Source organism: Hyla sarda, chromosome 4 (assembly GCF_029499605.1).
Source record: "Hyla sarda isolate aHylSar1 chromosome 4, aHylSar1.hap1, whole genome shotgun sequence".
Lineage (NCBI taxonomy): Eukaryota > Metazoa > Chordata > Amphibia > Anura > Hylidae > Hyla > Hyla sarda.
This window is the reverse complement of record NC_079192.1, coordinates 171,612,198-171,635,364: the sequence shown is the minus strand read 5'-3', so window position 1 is coordinate 171,635,364 and position 23,167 is coordinate 171,612,198. Positions and strand designations below refer to the sequence as shown.

The 23,167-nt window shown below is 41.9% G+C and overlaps 1 protein-coding gene and 1 long non-coding RNA gene across 3 annotated transcripts in view; one reads left to right on the top strand and one right to left on the bottom strand.

Moving 5' to 3' along the window:
• The window catches only part of SEMA7A (semaphorin 7A (John Milton Hagen blood group)), a 52,726-nt gene extending 37,425 nt beyond the window's left edge, over window positions 1–15,301 (bottom strand). The window contains exon 1 of one of the 2 annotated variants that reach the window (XM_056572746.1): window positions 15,142–15,301. In XM_056572746.1, coding sequence (XP_056428721.1) covers window positions 15,142–15,241 — 100 coding nt within the window. In that variant the 5' untranslated portion in view covers window positions 15,242–15,301. Of the gene's footprint in view, window positions 1–14,516; window positions 14,623–15,141 lie in introns of those variants that run through there. The other variant, XM_056572748.1, reaches the window with a different exon arrangement.
• The window catches only part of LOC130368700 (uncharacterized), a 48,812-nt gene that overhangs the window by 6,548 nt on the left and 19,097 nt on the right, over window positions 1–23,167 (top strand). The gene's annotated exons all lie outside the window — the stretch shown is intronic.

The following is a 23,167-nucleotide window of genomic DNA, read 5'->3' as shown; positions in this document are numbered from 1 at the left end:
ATCATTGTTCAGTTTGTAATAGAAATATACTGCCCACTGCAAATACTGACTTCTGTTGTATGAACTTGTGGTGTCCCGGTACACGACAGGACATTGAGAGTGTACAACAGGACATTGATCAGTTAACTAAGGCCGTTAAAGAACTGATGAGCAGGTCTAGTCCACCTAGTCAAGAGATATGTCCACCCAGAATTACCTGACGTAATCTGGGAGAGCCAAAGTCCTTGGGCCGCTCCCTTGGTCCTCGTCAAGAAGAAAGATGGGACCATTTGCTTCTGTGTGGATTACCGGAAGCTGAATAACGTCACCAACAAAGATGCCTACCCTCTGCCTCGGATTGAAGAATCCCTGACTGCCCTAGGATCTGCTGCCTACTTCTCTACTCTAGACTTGACCAGTGGATATTGGCAAGTGCCGATGGCAGAAGAGGATCATCTGAAAACAGCGTTTGTGACACCGATGGGGCTCTTCGAATTCAAAAGTATGCCCTTTGGGCTATGCAACGCCCCTGCCACCTTTCAACGCCTAATGGAACGATGCCTAGGACTCCTTAATTTCCAGAGTGTGTTACCATATCTGGACGATGTCATTGTCTACTCCAAGACTTACCAGGAACATCTGGACCACTTGAAGGAGGTGTTTCAAGTCCTAATCCAACATGGATTGAAGATCAAACCCTCTAAGTGCCATCTACTGAAGCCACGAGTTCCTTATCTCCGTCATGTGGTCAGCGCAGAAGGTGTCAAGCCGGACCCAGAAAAAGTGAGTGTTCTCAAGGATTGGCCTACCCCACGCACAGTTCGGGACATCAGAAGCTTCCTGGGATTTGCTGGCTACTACCGGCGCTTCATCCCTCACTTCGCCCAAATTGCTGGACCCCTTACAGCCCTTCTCCAGCATCATGCGAAGGAGAATTATAATGGAAGACTTCCGATTCAGTGGGGTGAAGAACAGGAAACGGCATTCCGGGCTTTAAAGTACCTACTCACCGAGCCGCCTATCCTGGCGTATCCTGACTATGGCCAGCCCTTCAGGTTGTACACAGATGCTAGCTTCAAAGGCCTGGGAGCTGTTCTGTCCCAAGTACAAGACGGTAAAGAATGGGTGATAGCCTATGCCAGCAGACACCTGCAAGGGGCAGAGAAGAACGACTCCAACTACAGTTCCTTCAAGCTGGAGCGGCCACCCCTTTCACTGTGTACACCGACAACAACCCTTTGGCACATTTGAACACTGCAAAATTGGGAGCCATTGAGCAGTGTTGGGCCTCCAGACTGGCCAACTACGACTTCAACATTAAATACCGAAGTGGCAAGTCTAACGTGAACGCTGATGTGCTATGCCATATGGCCCCTGGCAAAGAGCCACCCGTTGAGGACGAGTGGGAAGACGTGGAGATGCCCCCATTCTATCAGAGGTTCTAAGTCAGAATGTCCTGACTACACGGGATGACGGTGAACCTGGTTCTACAAAGGTTCCTGAAGACCTCTATACATGGAAGGCACTACAGGACGAAAGTCGAGTCATGGAGGGTCTGTTGGACTACCTACTCCTGAAAAAGGTACCAACCCGTCTACGCCGGTCACAATGTGACTATGAATTGAAAAGGTTGTGGCGCCAAAGAAACCGACTGTTTATCCACAAAGGACTGCTGTACAGGAACTCGTTGGATCCAGTCTCTGGTGAACGACTCCATCAGATCGTGATCCCTAGAAGAGATGCTGCCATGGTCCTAAATGCCTATCATGATCAGTCGGGACACTTTGGGAGTCACAGAACTGAAGCCACCATCAGACAGAGGTTCTATTGTGTAGGGATGCGAGGAGACATTGAAAAGTGGTGCGGTGAATGTACAGTTTGCAACGTCACCAAGAATCTCCGCAAGGATGCGAGAGCACCCCTTCATCCCATCCAAACTGAAAGGCCCAATCAGCTGGTTGCCTTGGATCATGTGAAGTTGTCCCCTACCAGGTCTGGTTACACCTACGCCCTTACCATGGCAGACCACTATTCCAAGTGGGTAGTGTTAGTGCCAGTCAAAGACCTCACGGCGAAGACAGCTGCGCAGATGTTCTATTCCAACTGCATCCAGCCCCTGCATCTTGCCTGATACAACAGCACCATGATACAACAACACCATCCACTGCTCCACAGGGTACACTCCCTTCTTTCTAATGATGGGAAGGCATGGGCAACTTCCCAAGGACCGAGCCTTTGGGTTACAAGCACCCTTCAACAACTCTCCACAAGCCTCGCAAGACTGGGTCTCTGAACATCAAAGGAGAATTCAGGAAGCTAAGGAGATTGTTGGGAAGAATGGGCGAGGCCCAAGAACCTCAGCAGAGAGACTACAACCACCACGCATCTGCTAAACTGTTACAACTGGGAGACAGGGTTTGGCTAAGGAAGTTCCCCAGAACTCACAAGTTGGATTCTATCCTGGAGATGGAACCTTATACCATAACTGCCATACCATACACGGACTCAGATGTTTACGAGGTCCAGAAGACTGGATTTGAACCGCAGGTGGTTCATCGGAACAGGATCAAATTGTGCCTCAGAGAGGACCTACCAGAACCTCCTCTTCCTGCTCCCACAGCTGCTAGACCCGTGAAGGAATATGTCCCGGGAGAAGGAATCCATCCATCGATGGACGTTCCGATGTTCTCATCTAACCAGCCTGCGGTGTTCTGTGCAAAGCCCTATCCAGTTCCAGCACAGCCGTCTCTGGTTTCCTCACCTGCTGTGAGCCTGTCTCCCGTGGCAACTCCAGTAAGGCCAGAACCAATCTTACCGATCCCTATGAGTTCACTCAGTCCAGAGTTGAGTACAACTCCTGCCTCCAGCCCTCAAGCTGGTCCCTCTGGGACTGAAGTCACAAGAGTTCTAACAGAAGAGAATACTCCTGAAACCCAAAAGGTGGTGTTGCGTCGGTCTCAAAGGTCGACCCAAGGAAATATTCCCATTAGATATCAAGACTGACTTTATTAATTCACTACAGTGTACACATGGTACATTACATAAACTCCACTAGTGTACTTTCATAGAATCCAGTACACATAACTTAAAAGAAATATATATATATCTCACAAAAACAAAAACTTGAGCCTTAGGGACTGTAACATGCTCTACCTCAGTCCGTACCACTGTTATGCGCTAATGTTATGCACTTACATGTTCTTTTGTCTTTTACGTGTTCAGGATGCTCTTCCTGGCCAGAAGGTGCTCCTGTAGCTAACCAATAATACACATATCCAGAAAGGTAACATTGTGTTAATTGTTATCTAGACCAGAGTTCTAGGGGTAAGTGTGTAATACCTATAGACCCTAGCAGCTAAGGCATTGGGCAGAAAGCCTCAGGCAACCCAATCCGCAACCAGTGTATAACTCTAGAAAATAAATATGTGGTATAATAAATATTTGGTATAATATTTGCTATCTGTCAAAGAAAAAAATAGTGAGACCTGTTAAAGTGTGTAGAAGCATCACCGTTATTATACATACTTAATCGTCAGAGATTAAACAGTCAAAAATCTGTCAGTCAAAAGTCCATTATCCTTAATGTCCTGCATAGTCAGCAATGCATAGTCTTATGTGTTAAACTAAAAAAAATAGGAAAGAAAAAATCCCAGGATAATATAATCCTGTTCGTGAAACAGGACTAGTATAAGTTACAAAATGGCGTTTAGTTTTTTTTTCAATTTTGTCTCACAATGATTTTTTTTTTCCATTTCGATGTAGATTTTTGGGTAAAATTACTGACATCATCACAAAGTAGAATTGGTGGCGCAAAAAATAAGCCATCATATGGATTTTTAGGTTCAAAATTGAAAGGGTTATGATTTTTTAAAGGTAAGGAGGAAAAAACGAAAATGCAAAAATGGAAAAACCCCAGGTCCTTAAGGGGTTAATGTCATGCATAGTCAGCAATGCATAGTCTTATGTGTTAAAAAAAAAAAAAGAAAGAAAAAATCCGAGGATAATATAATCCTTTTCGTGAAACAGTACTAGTATTATTTATCTTTATATAGTATTGTATCTTGTTTATAAGTTGTTTGCATGTAAATTTTGAAGCTTGTGTGGACATTTCACTATGCACAAAGACTCTATACCGTTATTCATCTACAGCCTGAATATGGACATTTGTATTAATGCTCAGAATTGCATTCAGCCCTATGGTCATTCCGTTCCTCTATCCTAGGGGACATACGTCGAGGACGACTTATATCAAGTAAGGGGGTTTGTGATGTCCCGGTACAAGAACTTGTCCTGTCCCTTGTCTAAAGTCCCCTCAGCTAGAGTCCCTCCATTCATATAGGGCTCTCCTGTAGGGCTTACCCTTGGTCGCCTCATGTAAAGTGTGATAATATTTATTTAATGTATAGAAAATATATGTACAGGACCTTAGTGGTCACATGATGTACAGTTGTGATGTATAAAATGTACAAGGACCTTAGAGGTCATGTGATGTTCACTGGGTTCATAACTTACAGGTTTACTGACCAATGAGCCTTTAAAATATTTAAAGTTAATGTATGATCTAGTTTTTTTGTTATTGATCAGAGTCAGATACATCAGCCTTATCCTGTGTTACCTAGAAACGGGTGTCACATTTCATTGTAATCCTGTCTGTGATGATAAGAAGGACAATGCTGGAAAGCAATTTCTACACTATTAGAAAAACAGCAAGATTTTATTAATTACATTATAATATACTTACTAAAAACAGAATCTTGAAGAAAAAAATAAATAAATGTAGATTTAGATAATAGAACATTTTCTAATGACACTTTCCTGTTTTAAAGGTTCTTACCCCCAGGCTATGAAGATTTAGTTCTTTATAACATACAAAGTGGGTTATCATCAGGGAGTTTTGGGTACAATGTTGTGCGTCCAAACACTCCACGCTAAATTTTAAAACATAATGGCCCTGATTTACTAAGAGGGGAGTGTAGGTTTTGTTGTATTTTTTGCAGTTTTTTTTCCATGGTATTTACTAATTTACTCCACTTTCGGAAACTTTATACATGCTTTAAAGTGTAGGGTTTTCTTACCAGAAAATTCACATGACTTTCAGAGTGGTTTTCAGAAAAGACGAGTGATTTTGGGTGAAATGTAGGGAACACACCTCTTTTCCCGAAAACCATGCCCATTTTGTAGTTTTTTTTTCACTTTGTGTGCTTCTGATTCTGTCTGTTTTTTTCTGTCGCACATTCAGAATTTACACAGAATTTAGGTGCACAACCCGACAAAAAGAGTCAGAATGCTGTTAGTAAATGAGGGCCAATGTGTGAACACAGCCTGCCATCAGAAATAAAGAAAACACCAAAACATTTTTAGTACATTTTAGGCACTCTCCATAGTGTTCTCTTTTTTTTGGGTCTTCCAGATACCAGTATGCAGAGGATTATGCTAAATTTGGTGGACTACGACAATGACTAGTATTGTTTTTTTTTTTTTTTTTTTTTTAATAAAATAGCTAGCAAGGGGTGTGGGAGTGTCCATTACTAAGCTGGGGCTTAGTGCTAGCCGGCAAAAGGACTCTCACTAACCTCCCTTTATTACCCGGGTACCCACCACTGTATACAGTACAGCAGACAGAGATAAGTAGTGATGCTATGCGTCACTATCTATCTACTAACACCATGGTATGGCTAACAGAGTGTGGGTGGAGTGGCCTTAACTCCTTGGGGACGGAGGGCGTATGCATACGCCCTTGCATCCCGTCACTTAAGGACGGAGGGCGTATCCATACGCCCTACGTATTTCCGATCACTGCCGCTCGCCGGGCGGTGATCAGACCGGGATGTCTGCTGATATCTATCAGCAGACATCCTGTAACAATGCCTAGGAGGGTCCTGAGACCCCCCCCCATGTCAGTGATCGCAGCAAATCGCAGGTCAATTCAGACCTGCGATTTGCCGCGATCCGGGCAAATCGAGTCACTGCTGACCCGATCTCCCGGCAAAATAAGCATGATCAGAGACAGCTCCGACCAGCCTAAAGCATAGGAGCGAGGTGGCAGCTGGAGGCACATGGGTTGGAATCACTGAGCTAGAGTCTGTTTTCTAACTCAGTGATTCCAACCCGTGTGCCTCCAGCTGTTGCAAAACTACAACTCCCAGAGTGCACTGACTGTACATTCTGGGAGTTGTAGTCTTGCAACAGCTGGAGGCACATGGGTTGGAATCACTGAGCTAGAGTCTGTTTTCTAACTCAGTGGTTCCCCACCAGTGTACCTACAGCTGTTGTAAAACTACAACTCCCAGCATGTACGGTCTGTCTGGGAATTGTCATTTTGCCACAGCTGAAGGTTTGGGGCGCCCCCCCCCCCCCCCATGTGAATGTACAGGGTACATTCACACGAGCAGGTTTACAGTGGGTTTCCTTCAAGAAAACTTACTGTGAATCCCCGCCTGTGTGAATGTACCCTAAAAACACTACACTACACTAACAAATAATAAAAAGTAAAACACTACACATACACCCCCTTACACATCGCCCCCCCCCCCCCAAATAAAAATGAAAAACATGTCATACGGCAGTGTTTCCTAAACGGCGCCTCCAGCTGTTGCAAAACCACAACTCCCAGTGTTGCCGGACAGCCATAGACTGTCCTGGAAGGCTGGGAGTCTTGCAATAGCTGGAGGCACCCTGTTTGGGAAACACTGCTGTAGGGTTTTGGTGGAGACAAGCCCCGTCCTTGTAACCGGGTCCACCACTATTGCAAATTCCTTAATCAGGCCTCAAATGCGCATGGCGCTCTCTCACTTCAGAGCCCTGTCGTATTTCAAGGCAACCGTTTTGGGCCACATATGGGGTATCTCTGTACTCGGGAGAAATTGTGTTACAAGTTTTGGGGGGATTTTTCTCCCATTACCCTTTGTAGAAATGGTAAATTTGGGGGGAAAAACTGCACTTTAGTGAAAAATTTTTTTTTTCATTTACACATCCGAATTTAATGAAAAGTCGTCAAACACCTGTGGGGTGTTAAGGCTCACCGAACCCCTTGTAACGTGCCTTGAGGGGTGTAGTTTCCAAAATAGTATGCCATGTGTTTTTTTTGCTGTTCTGGCACCATAGGGGCTTCCTAAATGTGACATGCCCCCCAAAAACCATTTCAGCAAAATTCACTCTCCAAAATCCCATTGTCACTCCTTCCCTTCTGAGCCCTCTACTGCGCCCGCCGAACAAGTGACATACACATATGAGGTATTTTCTTACTCAAGAGAAATTAGGTTACAAATTTTGGGGAGCTTTTTCTCCTACTACCCCTTGTAAAATTTCTAAAACTGGGTCTACAAGAACATGCGAGTGTGAATGAAAAATGAAGATTTCGAATTTTTTCCTTCACTTTGCTGCTATTCCTGTGAAACACCTAAAGGGTTAAAACGCTGACTGAATGTCATTTTGAATACTTTGAGGGGTGCAGTTTTTATAATGGGGTCATTTGTGGGGTATTTCTAATATGAAGACCCTTCAAATCCACTTCAAAATATTCATTTTCCTTACAAGCAGAGAGCTTCAAAGTTAGAAAAATGCTAAATTTTCATTTTTTTCATAAAATTTTGGAATTTTTCACAAAGAAATGATGCAAGTATCGGCAAAAATTTACCACTAACATAAAGTAGAATATGTCACGAAAAAACAATCTCGGAATCAGAATGAAAAGTAAAAGCATCCCAGAGTTATTAATGCTTAAAGTGACAGTGGTCAGAATTGCAAAAAAATGCTCCCGTCCTTAGGGTTATAATGGGCTGCGTCCCTAAGGAGTTAAAGGGGTACTCTGGTGGAAAACTTTTTTTATTTTTTTTATGAACTGGTGCCAGAAAGTTAAACAGATTTGTAAATTACTTCTATTAAAAAATCTTTACCCTTCCTGTTCTATTTAGCAGCTGTATGCTACAGAGGAAATTCTGTTCTTTTTTAATTTCTTTTTTGTCTTGTCCACAGTGCTCTCTGCTGACACCTGATGTCCGTATCAGGAACTGTCCAGAGCAGGAGAAAATCCCCATAGCAAACCTATGCTGCTCTGGACAGTTCCTGATACAGGCATCGGGTGTCAGCAGAGAGCACTGTGGACAAGACAAAAAAGAAATTGAAAAAGAATAGAATTTCCTCTGTAGCAAACAGCTGCTAAAAAGTACAGGCAGGGTGAAGATTTTTTAATAGAAGTAATTTACAAATCTGTTTAACTTTCTGGCACCAGTTGACTTATAAAAACCTAAAAAAAAAAATAAAAAAAATGGTTTCCACCCGAGTACCCCTCATGCCAGTGAAACCATGTGCAAAACTTATTAAAAACACTCTCACTGGTGCACTGTGCACAGAAAGGTATCTGTGCCTGTGAAAATGGCATGTTACATGCAGCACACAAATGTAAGACACCCCAAACCAAAAAAGTCACCAATTGTCCAAGAGCACAGGTCTTGATACATCAAATCCAAAGTGTCTAGCTTTTCTGACTACAGTCCAGCAAAACCTAGAAAAACATACACATTGTATTTCCAGGTAGAGATTTTTTTTAATGTTGTCATTTCCAATTTGCACCACATGATAAGCTTCACTATTTGGAGTTGCAGCCAAGACAATGGGCCTCATTTACTAAGAGTTTCGGGTTTTTACTAGTGGGAAAAGTTGTTTCAGACTTGCAGGATTCCTCTCTATTTACTATTGGGAAAAGTCGGGAACATTTTCAGACCAGCTTTTTCTAGGTCGATATTTCCAGCCATTTATCCACAGGATTTACTGTGCATTCAATAGTAAATCGGTCAGGTTGTGAAACCACGCCCCTTTTTAGACCGACCGCACCCTTTGCGGCAGACCATGCCCCGTTTTGGCTTTTCACAGTGCAATGTCGGGTTTGTCGGATTTTCCAGGCGCACACTGGTGCAGACTGGCGCAGACATGTCTCAGACACTCTGCGCCAAAATAACCAGACAAAAACTGGTCGGTTTCAGCTTAGTAAATGAGGCCAATGAGGGAGATTTTTCGAACTGTTTAAACCGTTTGAAATGGTCTAAATTTGTCTGCCAAAAAGTCTCAGTCAGTTTCGTTGAGACTTTTATGTGACTTTTGGTTGAGAGCTTTTCTCTTCTCAACAAGCATAGTGGTCTATAATAGGGCACAAAATACAGTGGTCATTCATTTATCAACTGAGACTTGAAAAGTCACAAAAAAGTTGCATTGATACAAACTAAGCTGAAACCTCAGACCATGTTGACCTAGGCTGTAATTCAATCTAAATAGGTGATGGGAAGTTTGTGCTTCAAATTAATGAAACAGCGTGCAGCTTTTGATAAATTTATTGCACGCTAGACCATAACTGCAAATTTTTATGTCTAAACTACTGCAGAGATGATAAATCTCCCCCAATATTTGCCAATTATATTTTATCTTTTGACTGTGGCCCCTGGGAGACCTTTCACTTCCTTCTGTACATCCTGTGCTGAATGAACACCTCTTAGGCTGCGGTCTTATATACAGTGTCTTATATACAGGTCTTATATACAGTGCAGTTTACTGTGCAGTTTACAAGCCAAAACCAGTTGTGTATGATTGTGAGGTAAAATAAAGAACAGATACTAATACCTATTCTTTTCTTTTTTCCTTCCATTCTTTCTTCACCAGAAGTCGATTTAAAAAGTAGTAGAATCTGTTCTTTCTTTGTTTTATGGCTTCAAAACTGCAGCATAAAACCTAAACATTAACTGCAGAAAACGGCATTGTGTAAAAGCACCCACAAGAAGATGCCTCCTCGCCTTGTTTATTCTACCAACTGTACCAGGCTGGTGTGTAATGCTCTGTACGTCATAGAAAACAACTTCACTTATGGGAGATACATGACAGGGCACCTGGGGGTCCTTGTTTTTATCTGGCACTACATTCACCATCTAGTTCAGAAAGAACACTGTAAGAAATATATAGACACTCAAATTAGCATATATGTACGGTATATGTGTACTCCATGTAGGGTTGCCACCTTTCTTGCTAAAAAAAATACCGGCCATCCTACATTTGCACAGTTAATTATATATATGCGTATATATATACATTTTGTCCTATTCTGACTCCTATAACTTTTTTATTTTTTTCTTTCATTTTTTGCGCCCCGATCTGTAGTTTTTAAGTTATTATCATTCTCCTTTATATTAATAGGATTCATTTATTTCATACTCAAATGCTCCATACCTGAGCTGTTTTTACAGCATTTAGAGAAATGCTTTACTTCAGGACCCATGGATAATAGACAACTATAGACACTGTCCCATTCAGAAGTATAGAAATGTTACTGGGCATTCTCTGAGATCTTTTCAGATGTCATTCTACATGGAAAATGCTGAGCTTAAGCTATTGTTAAAGGGGTACTCCGCCCCTAGACATCTTATCCCCTATCCAAAGGACAGGGGATAAGATGTCAGATCGCCGGGGTCCCGCTGCTGGGGACCCCGGGGATCTCTGCTGCAGCACCCCGCTATCATTACTGCGCAGAGCGAGTTTGCAATACAGGGGCCGGAGCATCGTTACATCACGGCTCCGCCCCTCGTGACATCACAGCCCGCCCCCGTCAATACAAGTCTATGGGAGGGGGCGTGGTGGTCATCACGCCCCCTGCCATAGACTTGCATTAAGGGGACGGGCCGTGATGTCATGAGGGGCGGAGCCATGACGTCACGCTGCTCCGGCCCCTGTATCGCCCGTCATTACGCACAGTGCGAACTCGCTCTGTGCAGTAATGATAGCTCGGTGCTGTAGTGGGGATCCCAGGGGTCCCCAGCAGCGGGACCCCGGCGATCTGGCATCTTATCCCCTATCCTTTGGATAGGGGATAAGATGTCTAGGGGTGGAGTACCCCTTTAATTGTGGTGGATCCAGTATTATGGTGTAACCTCTCACTGTAATCCTTTCTGTGTTGATGAGAATGGAACTGCTGAAAAATGGTCTATACAGAACAGCAAGTCTCAGCTTAGTTTTAGTGTGCAGAATGGAAGCTGCAAGATTTCAGGATTATTTAAAAAATAAAACATTTTTTTTTGTTTAACCCCTTAACCCCTTAAGGACTCAGCCCATTTTGGCCTTAAGGACTCAGACAATTTAATTTTTACGTTTTCATTTTTTCCTCCTCGCCTTCTAAAAATCATAACTCTTTTATATTTTCATCCACAGACTAGTATGAGGGCTTATTGTTTGCGTGACCAGTTGTCCTTTGTAATGACATCACTCATTATATCATAAAATGTATGGCGCAACCAAAAAACACTATTTTTGTGGGGAAATTAAAACGAAAAACGCAATTTTGCTAATTTTGGAAGGTTTTGTTTTCACGCCGTACAATTTATGGTAAAAATGACGTGTGTTCTTTATTCTTAGGGTCAATACGATTAAAATGATACCCATTATTATATACTTTTATATTATTGTTGCGCTTAAAAAAAATCACAAACTTTTTAACCAAATTAGTACGTTTATAATCCCTTTATTTTGATGACCTCTAACTTTTTTATTTTTCCGTATAAGTGGCGGTATGGGGGCTCATTTTTTGCGCCATGATCTGTACTTTTTTTTGATACCACATTTGCATATAAAAAACTTTTAATACACTTTTTATAATTTTTTTTTTAATAAAATGTATTAAAAAAGTAGGAATTTTGGACTTTTTTTATTTTTTTTCGTTCACGCCGTTCACCGTACGGGATCATTAACATTTTATTTTAATAGTTCGGACATTTACGCACGCGGCGATACCAAATATGTCTATAAAAAATGTTTTTTACGCTTTTTGGGGGTAAAATAGGAAAAAACGGACGTTTTACTTTTTTATTGGGGGAGGGGATTTTTCACTTTTTTTTTTACTTTTACTTTTACATTTTTTTACATTTTTTTTTACACTTGAATAGTCCCCATAGGGGACTATTCATAGCAATACCATGATTGCTAATACTGATCTGTTCTATGTATAGGACATAGAACAGATCAGTATTATCGGTCATCTCCTGCTCTGGTCTGCTCGATCACAGACCAGAGCAGGAGACGCCGGGAGCCGCACGGAGAAGGGAGAGGGGACCTCCGTGCGGCGTTATGAATGATCGGATCCCCGCAGCAGCGCTGCGGGCGATCCGATCGTTCATTTAAATCGCGAACTCCCGCAGATGCCGGGATCTGTATTGATCCCGGCACCTGAGGGGTTAATGGCGGACGCCCGCGAGATCGCGGGCGTCGGCCATTGCCGGCGGGTCCCTGGCTGCGATCAGCAGCCGGGATCAGCCGCGCATGACACGGGCATCGCTCCGATGCCCGCGGTTATGCTTAGGACGTAAATGTACGTCCTGGTGCGTTAAGTACCACCTCACCAGGACGTACATTTACGTCCTGCGTCCTTAAGGGGTTAAGGACCAGGCCCATTTTGGCCTTAAGGACCAGACCAATTTTATTTTCGCATTTTCGTTTTTTCCTCCTCGCCTTCTAAAAATCATAACTCTCTTATATTTCCATCCACAGACCCATATGAGGGCTTGTTTTTTGCGTCAGCAATTGTACTTTGTAATTACATCACTTATTTTACCGTAAAATGTTTGGCGCGACCAAACATATTATTTATGTGGGAAAATTGAAAAGAAAACCGCAATTTAGCAAATTTTGGAACGTTTTGTTTTCACGCTGTACACTTTCCGGTAAAAATGACATGTTTTCTTTATTCTGTGGGTCAATACGATTAAAATGATACCCATGTTATTTGCTTTTCTATAATTGTACCGCTTAAAAAAAATCTCAAACCATTTTATCAAAATTTGTATGTTTGAAATTGCTCAATTTTGACCACCTATTACCTTCAAATTTTTCCATATATGGGGAGATATGAGGGCTCATTTTTTTGCACCATGATCTGTAGTTTTTATCAGTACCACTTTTGCTTACGTTTTTCTTTTTATAAATTTTTTATACATTTTTTTTGGAATAAAATGTGACAAAAAAGCAGCAATTTAATTTGTTTGGAATAAAATGTGACAAAAAAGTAGCAATTACATTTTTTTACTTTACGCCGTTCACCGTACAGGATAGTTAACAATATATTTTAATAGTTCAGACTTTACGCATGCGGCGATACTAAATATGTGTATTAATTATTTTTTTACGCTTTTTTGGGGGTAAAATGGGAAAAACGGACGTTTTACATTTTTTTCCTTTTTTATTTTACATTTTTTTACTTTTTTTTTTTTACACTTTTTATGTCCCCATAGGGGACTATTCATAGCAATCATTTGATTGCTAATATTGTTCAGTGCTATGAATAGGACATAGCACTGATCAGTATTATTGGTGATCTTCTGCTCTGGTCTGCTCGATCTCAGACCAGAGCAGAAGACCCCGGGAGACAGCTGGATCCAGGTGAGGGGACCTCCGGCTGCCATGCTGGATGACCGGATCCCTGCTGCAGCGCTGCGGGCAATCCGATCATCCATTCAAAGTACCACACTGCCACAGATGCCATGATCCGTAACCATCACAGCATCTGAGGGGTTAATGGCGGACATCCACGCGATTACAGATGTCCGCCATTACCGGCGGGTGCCTGGCTGGTGATAGCAGCCGGGACCTGCCGCGCATGACGCGAGCATCGCTCCGGTGCTCGCGATCATGACGGCGCGTAAATGTACGTCATGGTGCGTTAAGTACCACGTCACCATGACGTACATTTACGTCCATTGTCGTTAAGGGATTAAAAAAATAAAGTCATCTGATCCTAGAAAATAACTCCCCTTCACCACTTACACAATGGTAAGTCTTATTTATTTGTCAATAGTTCTAAAATAATTCACATAAAAGTACGGTATGTCAATATTTCTGGTGACCAGTCAGGCCGGTATTTTTTGGCATGCCATAATTCATACCATCTAGTAAGGCATAGTCTGATGCACTTTCCTACACAGGGGAATACTGTAAAAAAAATATATATATATATATTTTTTTGTATTGTTTTTTACAATGGGGGTCTAAGGCATGCCTATAATTATAAAATGTTTTCCTCACAACCCTTTTTTTAACCCCTTAACATGTTTAAAGTGAATGTATCATCTAGTTTTTCTGTTACTGATCATTGGCGGATACTGCCTTCATGGGTCCTGCTGTAAAGCTTTTTTTTCTTAATACTGTAAAAACTGCTCAGGCAAGACGGCAGTATCTTGCCTGTACAAAAAGTAAAATATTGAAAATAAAAATGTAATTTCAGTGGTATCATATTTTGAGAACTGAAAGTAAATGCAAAAACCACATGTAAATATGTTTTACGGAGATATTTCTTGTGACAACATGCCAAATTTCCCATCAACCATTTTGAAATATTGGAGAAAAACATAAGTTCCATAGAAACCAATCATTACTACATAACTTTAAAAAACTAAATCCCCATACTAAGGGAAATGAAACCTATTATATAAGTGTCGTAACAAGATACAGATTAGTAAACTGTAAAAAAAAAAAATTCAAAAATAAATAAATAAAAACAATAAAGATTGTACCCGATTCCAGACCAAAAAGCCAAGTATTCGGCCGGGTTGTTGGACTTCAGGGGACGGGTTGTCAGATTTCAGAGGGGTCTGCGGAAGATTTTACACAGCGCTGCCGAAATTTGCCGCAGAGAGTCCGTCCCCGTTCAAACTTGCAGTGGGAAACATGCTGAAGGTTTAAAAGTAAATCTGCTCATGTGAACGCACCCTTACTAAACCCTTAAACCATAGCTGTAACAGGTGATACACATTTCTGACATGTTTCCCCCACTAAATTTGCACTTTTTCACAGTAACTTTGACCTTCATGACTATGTGAACCTCTTTTGGAGTCAGGTAAGAGCAGTAGACAAGTTCTCACTAGTACAGGATATTATCACTCTACATCTGTTGCATTAATCCCATGTGACATTCAACCATCTGGTCACTATGCTTTTCTTAGTGTAACACATTGTTGATAATCCTTTAAAGATGTGACTGTATCAGAATGATAAAAATCCCATTAACATGTGAAGCAGCCTGGGTCTCTCGTGTGCCATAGAACTGTATACAGCCTTGCAATGTATTTTCAGTGACAGTGTCAGCCTCATGATCATCAATGGGATCTCTAGGCAGTGTGATGTATAGATTCCACTTACCTTTTACATGGTAGGTTAATCTGGGATACATCCTTATGTTGGCAAAGCTTATAGAAAGCAAAACTGAGAGGTTCAGGATTATCAGTATGAACAGCTTCATGATGGAACGCTGAATGTGTAAAAGAGGAAGAACACTGAACACTGAACTTGTGAACACGTCCTACTCCCTCTGGTGTCAATGGGCTATACTTGCAAGGGATTTTACATACGTTCCCCCTTTAACTCACCAAACCCTTTACCAAGAACTCCGTCCGGCCTCCAAATCCCTTTCACCCAGTGTGATGTAAAATGGGCCACTCCTCCGGTTTATTTAACATAATTATAAATAAACACTTTAAATAACATTATATTATATAACTGGTGAGACCTCACTTGGCGTATTGTGTGCAGTACTGGAGGCCGTATCTCCAGAAGGATATAGATACTCTAGAGAGAGTTCAGAGAAGAGCTACTAAACTAGTACATGGATTTCAGGATAAAACTTACCAGGAAAGGTTAAAGGACCTTAACATGTATAGCTTGGAAGAAAGAAGAGACAGAGGAGATATAATAGAGACTTTTAAATACATAAAGGGAATCAACACGTTAAAGGAGGAGAGAATATTTAAAAGAAGAAAAACTACCACAAGAGGACATAGTTTTAAATTAGAGGGGCAAAGATTTAAAAGTAATATCAGGAAGTATTACTTTACTGAGAGAGTAGTGGGTGCATGGAATAGCCTTCCTGCAGAAGTGGTAGCTGCAAATACAGTGAAGGAGTTTAAACATGCATGGGATAGGCATAAGGCTATCCTTCATATAAGATAGGGCCAGGGACTATTGATAGGATTCAGATTATTGGGCAGACTAGATGGGCCAAATGGTTCTTATCTGCCGACACATTCTATGTTTCTATGTTTATAAACATTAATAACAAGTTTACATGTAGATGACCTGACCTCATGTGACAGGAAAGGTCCCTGGAGGGTTCTACCATAGAAATATTGATACTACTAATAACCCCATACACTAACATTCTCTTGCCTTTAACTGCATCCATCTGACCCAAGGGCATCCATGTAACTCAGCGAATGTTCCCCAACAAACTCCTGGGACCCAGAACAACCAACAGGAGGCCCATTCAAACTGTAGCATATACAGCTGGCAAAACCATTCCTCCATTTATTTACCCAGCTTCAAATAAGCTTTAACAAACAACTACCTCCAAGGACCCTTTCACTTGCCACAGATGAAAATGAGGAACACCTTCCAAACTTTCATCCCGCCACTCCTGAATCGCAGTGTCAATGCTGTCCTCCAAAGCCAAAGACCATAAATCCATCCTAATAGCATTCAAGTGAATGCCATCACTTCTCAGGAACTCCTTTGGGCTCAGGGGCTGGTTTTCAAAAATATCCTCAAATTCAGAGTTTTGCATTTTTTTCCAAGAAAATCTTGGCGTTTTCCTCCCATAGAAGTCTATGGAAGTGAAAAAAACGCCAAGAAAAATGCCATGTGACTTTTAACGTTGGCGTTTTTGCAGGCAGTTTAATTTTTTTTTTTTGGACTTTAGCGATCCAAAAAAGTGATGGAGATACCTTTTTTTCTTAAATTTCGTAGGGTACCATTAAACCATAAAAAAATAAAAAAAATAAGAAAAAGATACAGTAGTGATGGAAAAAATAGTTTTTAATGAACTTTATGTTTTTAGAACAACATTTTTATAAATTTTTAAACAGGGATCAATTTATGTGGGCAGGCAGAGAACTAAAAATCTAGTGGGCAATATAAAAAATTTAGAAAGGGGCCATTTAATTATAAAAATTATATATTTTTTATAATTAATTTTGTTAATGTTTTTTATTAGTAATGTATTTTAATTACGGTATGTGTTTAATACAATGTGTTTTTTTTAACTTTTTTTACTTTTAACTTTTTAAACTTTTTAACTCCTTTTTAACCCAAAGGATAGGGGATAAGATGTTAGACCAATATCCCAATCAACACCTCTACTATTACCGTATGCAGACTACTACCCCAAATTTCACTACTATACAAGGGACAGATAATATCGACAGACTATGACCATTACCACCATATAATGACGGGATAATATGAATAAAAAGCACTATACAGAGACCATTATCACCACTATATAAGGGGCAAATAATTGCATGACACCATGACCACTATCATTACCACCACATAGTGACGAGATAATACTACCATACTGATACTAAATATAACCACTGTAAACAGACCAGAATCACCTATGAAACCATTATACACAGACCAGTATAGCCAATAATACCACTATACAAGGGACAAATAATACCGCCACAATATGACCACTACCATTACCACCATATAATGATGGAATAATATTACCATACTGATACAGAATAAAACCACTGTACACAGACTAATATCCCCCATACAGCAGTGACCATATAGTAGTGACCTCTACAGACCATATAAGTGATTACATACAGTTACATCAGGTGACGTCGTCTATGATCTGAGTCGTTCACTTTTCCTTTTTCTTCTCCATCCGGCCCAGACTGTCATGCCAATTCTTCCATCTACAGTTCATCTCCACAGAACCTGCCAAACAAACATTGTAGGATCCATACTCTTGAAGCACCTATAGCGCTCCATACAGTAATAATTAACCCTTGGATTCTCACACAGTAGAGTAAGTAGATATGGGGAATGGGGAAAGAGTAGTTCGGTACCCCCATTAAGTAGATCCCTTCACATGTTTTCCCCCATTCAAAATGACAGCTGACAAACTTGCAAAAAAAAAAAAACAGTTTGACGGCCATTCATGACGGAGCGCAGCGGCAGTGTAAAAGAAGCCTTATACAGACATTATATATATATACTGCACACACATCATACATACACACATCCTACAAATACACAGCATACACACATGCACAAATCATACATACACACACATCATGCATACACATATCATACATACACCTGCCCCCCCCGCATCATACATCACATACACACATCATACATATACAGACAGCATACATACATATACACCCCCCCAGCCATTCCCCCTTCCAATCCATTCCAATCCAACACCAAAACCAACCGAACCCCCCCCCCCCCCCTCCGCACTTCCTCGACCTCCTCACCTGTGTCGCCCATGAGTGGAGATCGGAACTGAGGTCCCGGAAAAACAGCGTCAGAGGCTCATCCACTCGCAGCTAGGCCGCACGGACTCCTTCACCAGCCCTGGAAATATTTGTATACCAGCCCCACAGCATTGCGTCATTGTGGCAGCCCCAGGTTGCAAAGAAGGGACAATGATGCCTGGCATTTGATTTGTCAGGCTTCTGTTTCCTCATGTTGCAGGCTTGAGGCTGTTCCCTTTGACTCAAGCTTTGAGTCAAAGGGGCGCTGTATCAATTGCGCAACATGACAGACTCAAAGGGAACCTGTCATCAGTGCAATCCCTACCATTACCTGCCCCAGATCCGTGGTCTTGTTTGTCTGTTATCTTCCTTATTCTGGCAACTACCAAGAGGTGACACTGATGACAGATTCCCTTAAATAATAATGAATATGTATACATACAAAACAAACAATAGCAGTTGCACATTTAGGGTAAGTTCAGACGAGCGGATTTTCTGCACGTATTTAGCTGCGGATCCACCGCTGAAGGACGTCTGTATGCTGCCTTTACATGCGCCTATTTGGAGCAGCAATACGGCACTACGAGCAGACATACTATGATGTGCGAATCACCGCGCTCATGCGCAGTATACTCGCATATTGTGGCAGCTCTCGGCCTAGCTCATAGAGCTGGGGGAGCCGCCGCGATGTGTGCGAGTACACCGAGAATGCGCGGCGACTCGTACATCGCTTCAGTGTGTCTGTGCATAGCGGTGTATTGTCGCTCCGAGCAGGTACATGTAAAGGCAGCATACAGAAGTCCTTCAGCGGCAGATCTGCAGCGTAAAATACGCTGTAAATCCACTCGTCTGAACGTACCCTTAAGGTAGAAGCCACCAAGCATAAGCAGCTTCAGGGAGTCTGTGAGAGACCAAGTCCCAATAAGGATACAAAAGCAAGTCCACTGCAGCACTCCAGGTATAACCAGACAACAAGGTATACATATTACATCAATGTGCACAGGAAAGGTTTCAGCTCTCTCCAGGACTTTGGAATAAGAAGTAAAGTAGTGGAGTACTCCTTTAACCCCTTGGGGACAGAGCCCATTATAACCCTAAGGACGGGAGCATTTTTTGCAAATCTGTCCTCTATCACTTTAAGCATTAATAACTCTTTTGTGACATATTCTACTTTATATTAGTGGTAAATTTACGTTGATACTTGCATCATTTCTTGGTGAAAAATTCCAAAATTTCAGGAAAAATTTTAAAATTTTGCATTTTTAGTTGTAAGGAAAAGGCACATGTCAAATAAATTACGTATTGATTCACATATACAATATGTCTACTTTATGTTTGCATCATAAAGTTGACATGTTTGAACTTTTTGGAGTCATTTTTACAAGGGGTAAAAGGTAAAAAGGCCCCCAAAACTTTAATTGTAATTAATTTTCTCTCAAGTAAGGAAATACCTCATATGTGGATGTAAAGTGCTCTGTGGGTGCACTAGAGGGCTCAGAAGGGAAGGAGTTACAATGGCATTCTGGAGAGCGAATTTTGCTGAAATGGTTTCTGGGTGGTATGTCGCATTTAGGAAGCCCCTATGGTGTCAGAACAGTAAAAAAAACAAAAAAACACATGGCATACTATTTTGGAAACTACACCCCTCAAGGAACGTAACAAGGGGTGCAGTGAGCCTTAACAACCCACAGGTGATTGATGAACTTTTGTTAAATTGGGACATAAAAAAATATAAATAAATACATTTTAATAAAATGCTGGTGTAACCCCAAATTTTTCATTTTCACAAGGGGTAATAGGTGGATGTAAAGTGCTCTGCGGGCGAACTACAATGCTCAGAAGAGAAGGAGCACCATTGGGCTTTTGGAGAGAGAATTTGGTTGGACTGGAAGTCAGGGGCCATGTGTGTTGCGGGGCTGAGTGGGCTAAGCAAATGAAAAATTAATTTTTTCATTTTTACGGACGACTGTTCCAAAAATCTGCCAGACACCTGTGGGGCGTAAATTCTCACTGCACCCCTTATTACATTCCGTGAGGGGTTTAGTTTCCAAAATGGGGTCACATGTGGGGGGGTCCACTGTTCTGGCACCATGGGGGCTTTGTAAATGCACATGGCCTTCAATTCCAGCCAAATTCTCTCTCCAAAAGCCCAATGGCCCTTCTTCTCTTCTGAGCGCTGTAGTGCGCCCGAAGAGCACTTTACATCCACACATGGGGTATTTATATACTCAGAAGAGATGGGGTTACACATTTTGGGGGGCTTTTTTCCTATTACCTCTTGTGAAAATGAAAAATGTGGGATAACACCACCATTTTAGTGAAAAAATAAAAAAAATTCATTACACGTCCAACTTTAACGAAAATTCTTCAAACATCTGTGGGGTGTTAAGGCTCACTATACCCCTTGTTAGTCGAGGGTGTAGTTTCCAAAATGTGGTTACATGTGGGTGGTTTTTTTTTGTGTTTATGTCAGAACCGCTGTAATGATCAGCCACCCCTGTGAAAATCACCTCAAATGTACATGGTACTCTCACTCCTGAGCCTTGTTGTGCACCCGCAGAGCATTTTACATCCACATATGGGGTATTTCCGTACTCAGGAGAAATTTAAGGATCTTTTTTTCCATTTACCGCTTGTGAAAATAAAAAGTATGGGGCAACACCAGCATGTTAGTGCAAAAAATGTATTTTATTACAATAACATGCTGGAGTAGACCCCAACTTTCATAAGGGGTGAAAGGAGAAAAAACCCTCCCGAGTACGGAAATACCCCATATGTGACCCTAAACTGTTGCCTTGAAATACAACAGGGCTCCTAAGTGAGAGAGCACCATGCGCATTCGAGAACTTAATTACGGATTTTCATAGGGGTGGACATAGGTGTATTCTATGCCAGTAATTCCCAAACAGGGTGCCTCCAGCTGTTGCAAAACTCCCAGCATGCCTGGACAGTCAATGGCTGTCCAGCAATACTGGGAGTTGTTGTTTTGCAACAGCTGGAGGCTCCGTTTTGGAAACGGGATATGAGGACGGGATATGAAGACTGGATATGAGGACGCGATATGAGGACGGGATATGTGGACGCGATATGAGGACGGGATATGTGGACGCAATATGATGATGGGATTTGAGGATGGAATATGAGGACGGGATATGAAGACTGGATATGAGGACGGGATATGAGGACGGGATATGTGGACGCGATATGAGGACGGGATATGTGGACGCGATAATGAGGACGGGATATGTGGACGCGATATGATGATGGGATTTGAGGATGGGATATGAGGACGAGATATGAAGACTGGATATGAGGACGCGATATGAGGATAGGATATGAGGACACGGTATAAGGATAGAATATAAGGGTGGGATATGAGGACGCCATATGAGGATAGGATATGAGGGCGGAATAAGGGGTTGGGATAGGAAGATTAGATATGAGGTTGCCATATGAGGACAAGAGTGTCATTTTTGCTTTTCCTCTCCCACAAGGTTTAGGTAGGAAGACCAGGCAATGCCAGTTACACCTAAAAACTGGCCACAACTGAAATCCAAACACTATTACATTAAATCACATTCAATTTATTAATACAACTGTAGTAGATTCTGACAGGGCCCTGGCATGTTCACACTGTTTTTCCTATGAAAAAAGCCAAACCCTTCCTGATATTGTTTCTAAATAAATATTGCTGCTTAAAAAATAACACCATAAAAGATCTTTCCCTGTCAGATGTGATTGTATATTCGACAGCTCTGATGGCCGAGAAGTTTTGCACAGTTTACTACACTAGTTAAAATAAAGATTATGAAAGAATTACATGGAAATTAGCTCTGTATGAGAGGGGAGAACATCTGTAGATGTGCTGCCATGTAAGTCAATGTCCAACCTATTGAAAAGTCTTAAAAAAATACAGGATATACAGCCATGGCTAAAAGGTTTAAAACTGACACAAAGTTTGCTGCTTCACTGATTTTAACCCATTTTTTACCTTAATGGCAGGGCTCTCTTTTTTTATTTCACTGGGTCTTTTTAAATGTTAATTACTAGGAATGTCCCGATATCATATTTTTAAGACAGAGTACGAGTACCGATACTTTAATTCTAGTACTCGCCGATACCAAGTACGAGTACTTTTATTTTAAAGGGAATCTGACAGCAGGGTGACCCGGTCTCTGGCGCTACTTACCGTATGATATGTGGGTCCTTGTTGTGTACACTATCTACCCATAAATTCAAGTAAATGCAGGTGACTCTGCTGTAAGATTACCTTTAATATTAAGTAGTATCCCCCTGCAGACATTAGCAGCAGCCCCCTGTAGACATTAGTAGCAGCCCCCCCTGTAGAACGCAGCCCCCCCTTGTAGACAGCATCCCCCCCTTGTAGACAGGCCCCCTATTGAAGATAGCAGGCCCCCCCTTGTAGACAGTGCCCCCCCCCATTGTAGACAGCAGGCCCCCCTTGTAGACAGTGCCCCCCCCTTGTAGACAGCAGGCCCCCCTTGTAGACAGCAGCCCCCCCCCCTTGTAGTCAGCAGGCTACCCCTGTAGACATTAGTAGCAGACCCCTGTAAATCACAGCCCCCTCTAATAAACAGTAGCCCCCCCCTTGTAGACAGCAGGCTCCCCTGTAGACTGCAGCCCCCCGCAGATGTTAGTAGCAGCCCTCCTGTAGTCCGCAGCCCCCCTTGTAAACAGCAGCCCCCACCCTTGTAGACTGCTCACCTGCGGCAGTTCTCTGATGGGTGCTGCCGCTCCGCTGCTCCGTTCTCCCGTCCACATCATGGCGTTCTATGTAGGAGCATGTGACATACGCGTCACTCTGCTTTCTCCGTAGCATTACGCTGGGCGCAGTAGTGGAGGTGGAGTGATGTGTGTGTCACATGCTCTTCCAT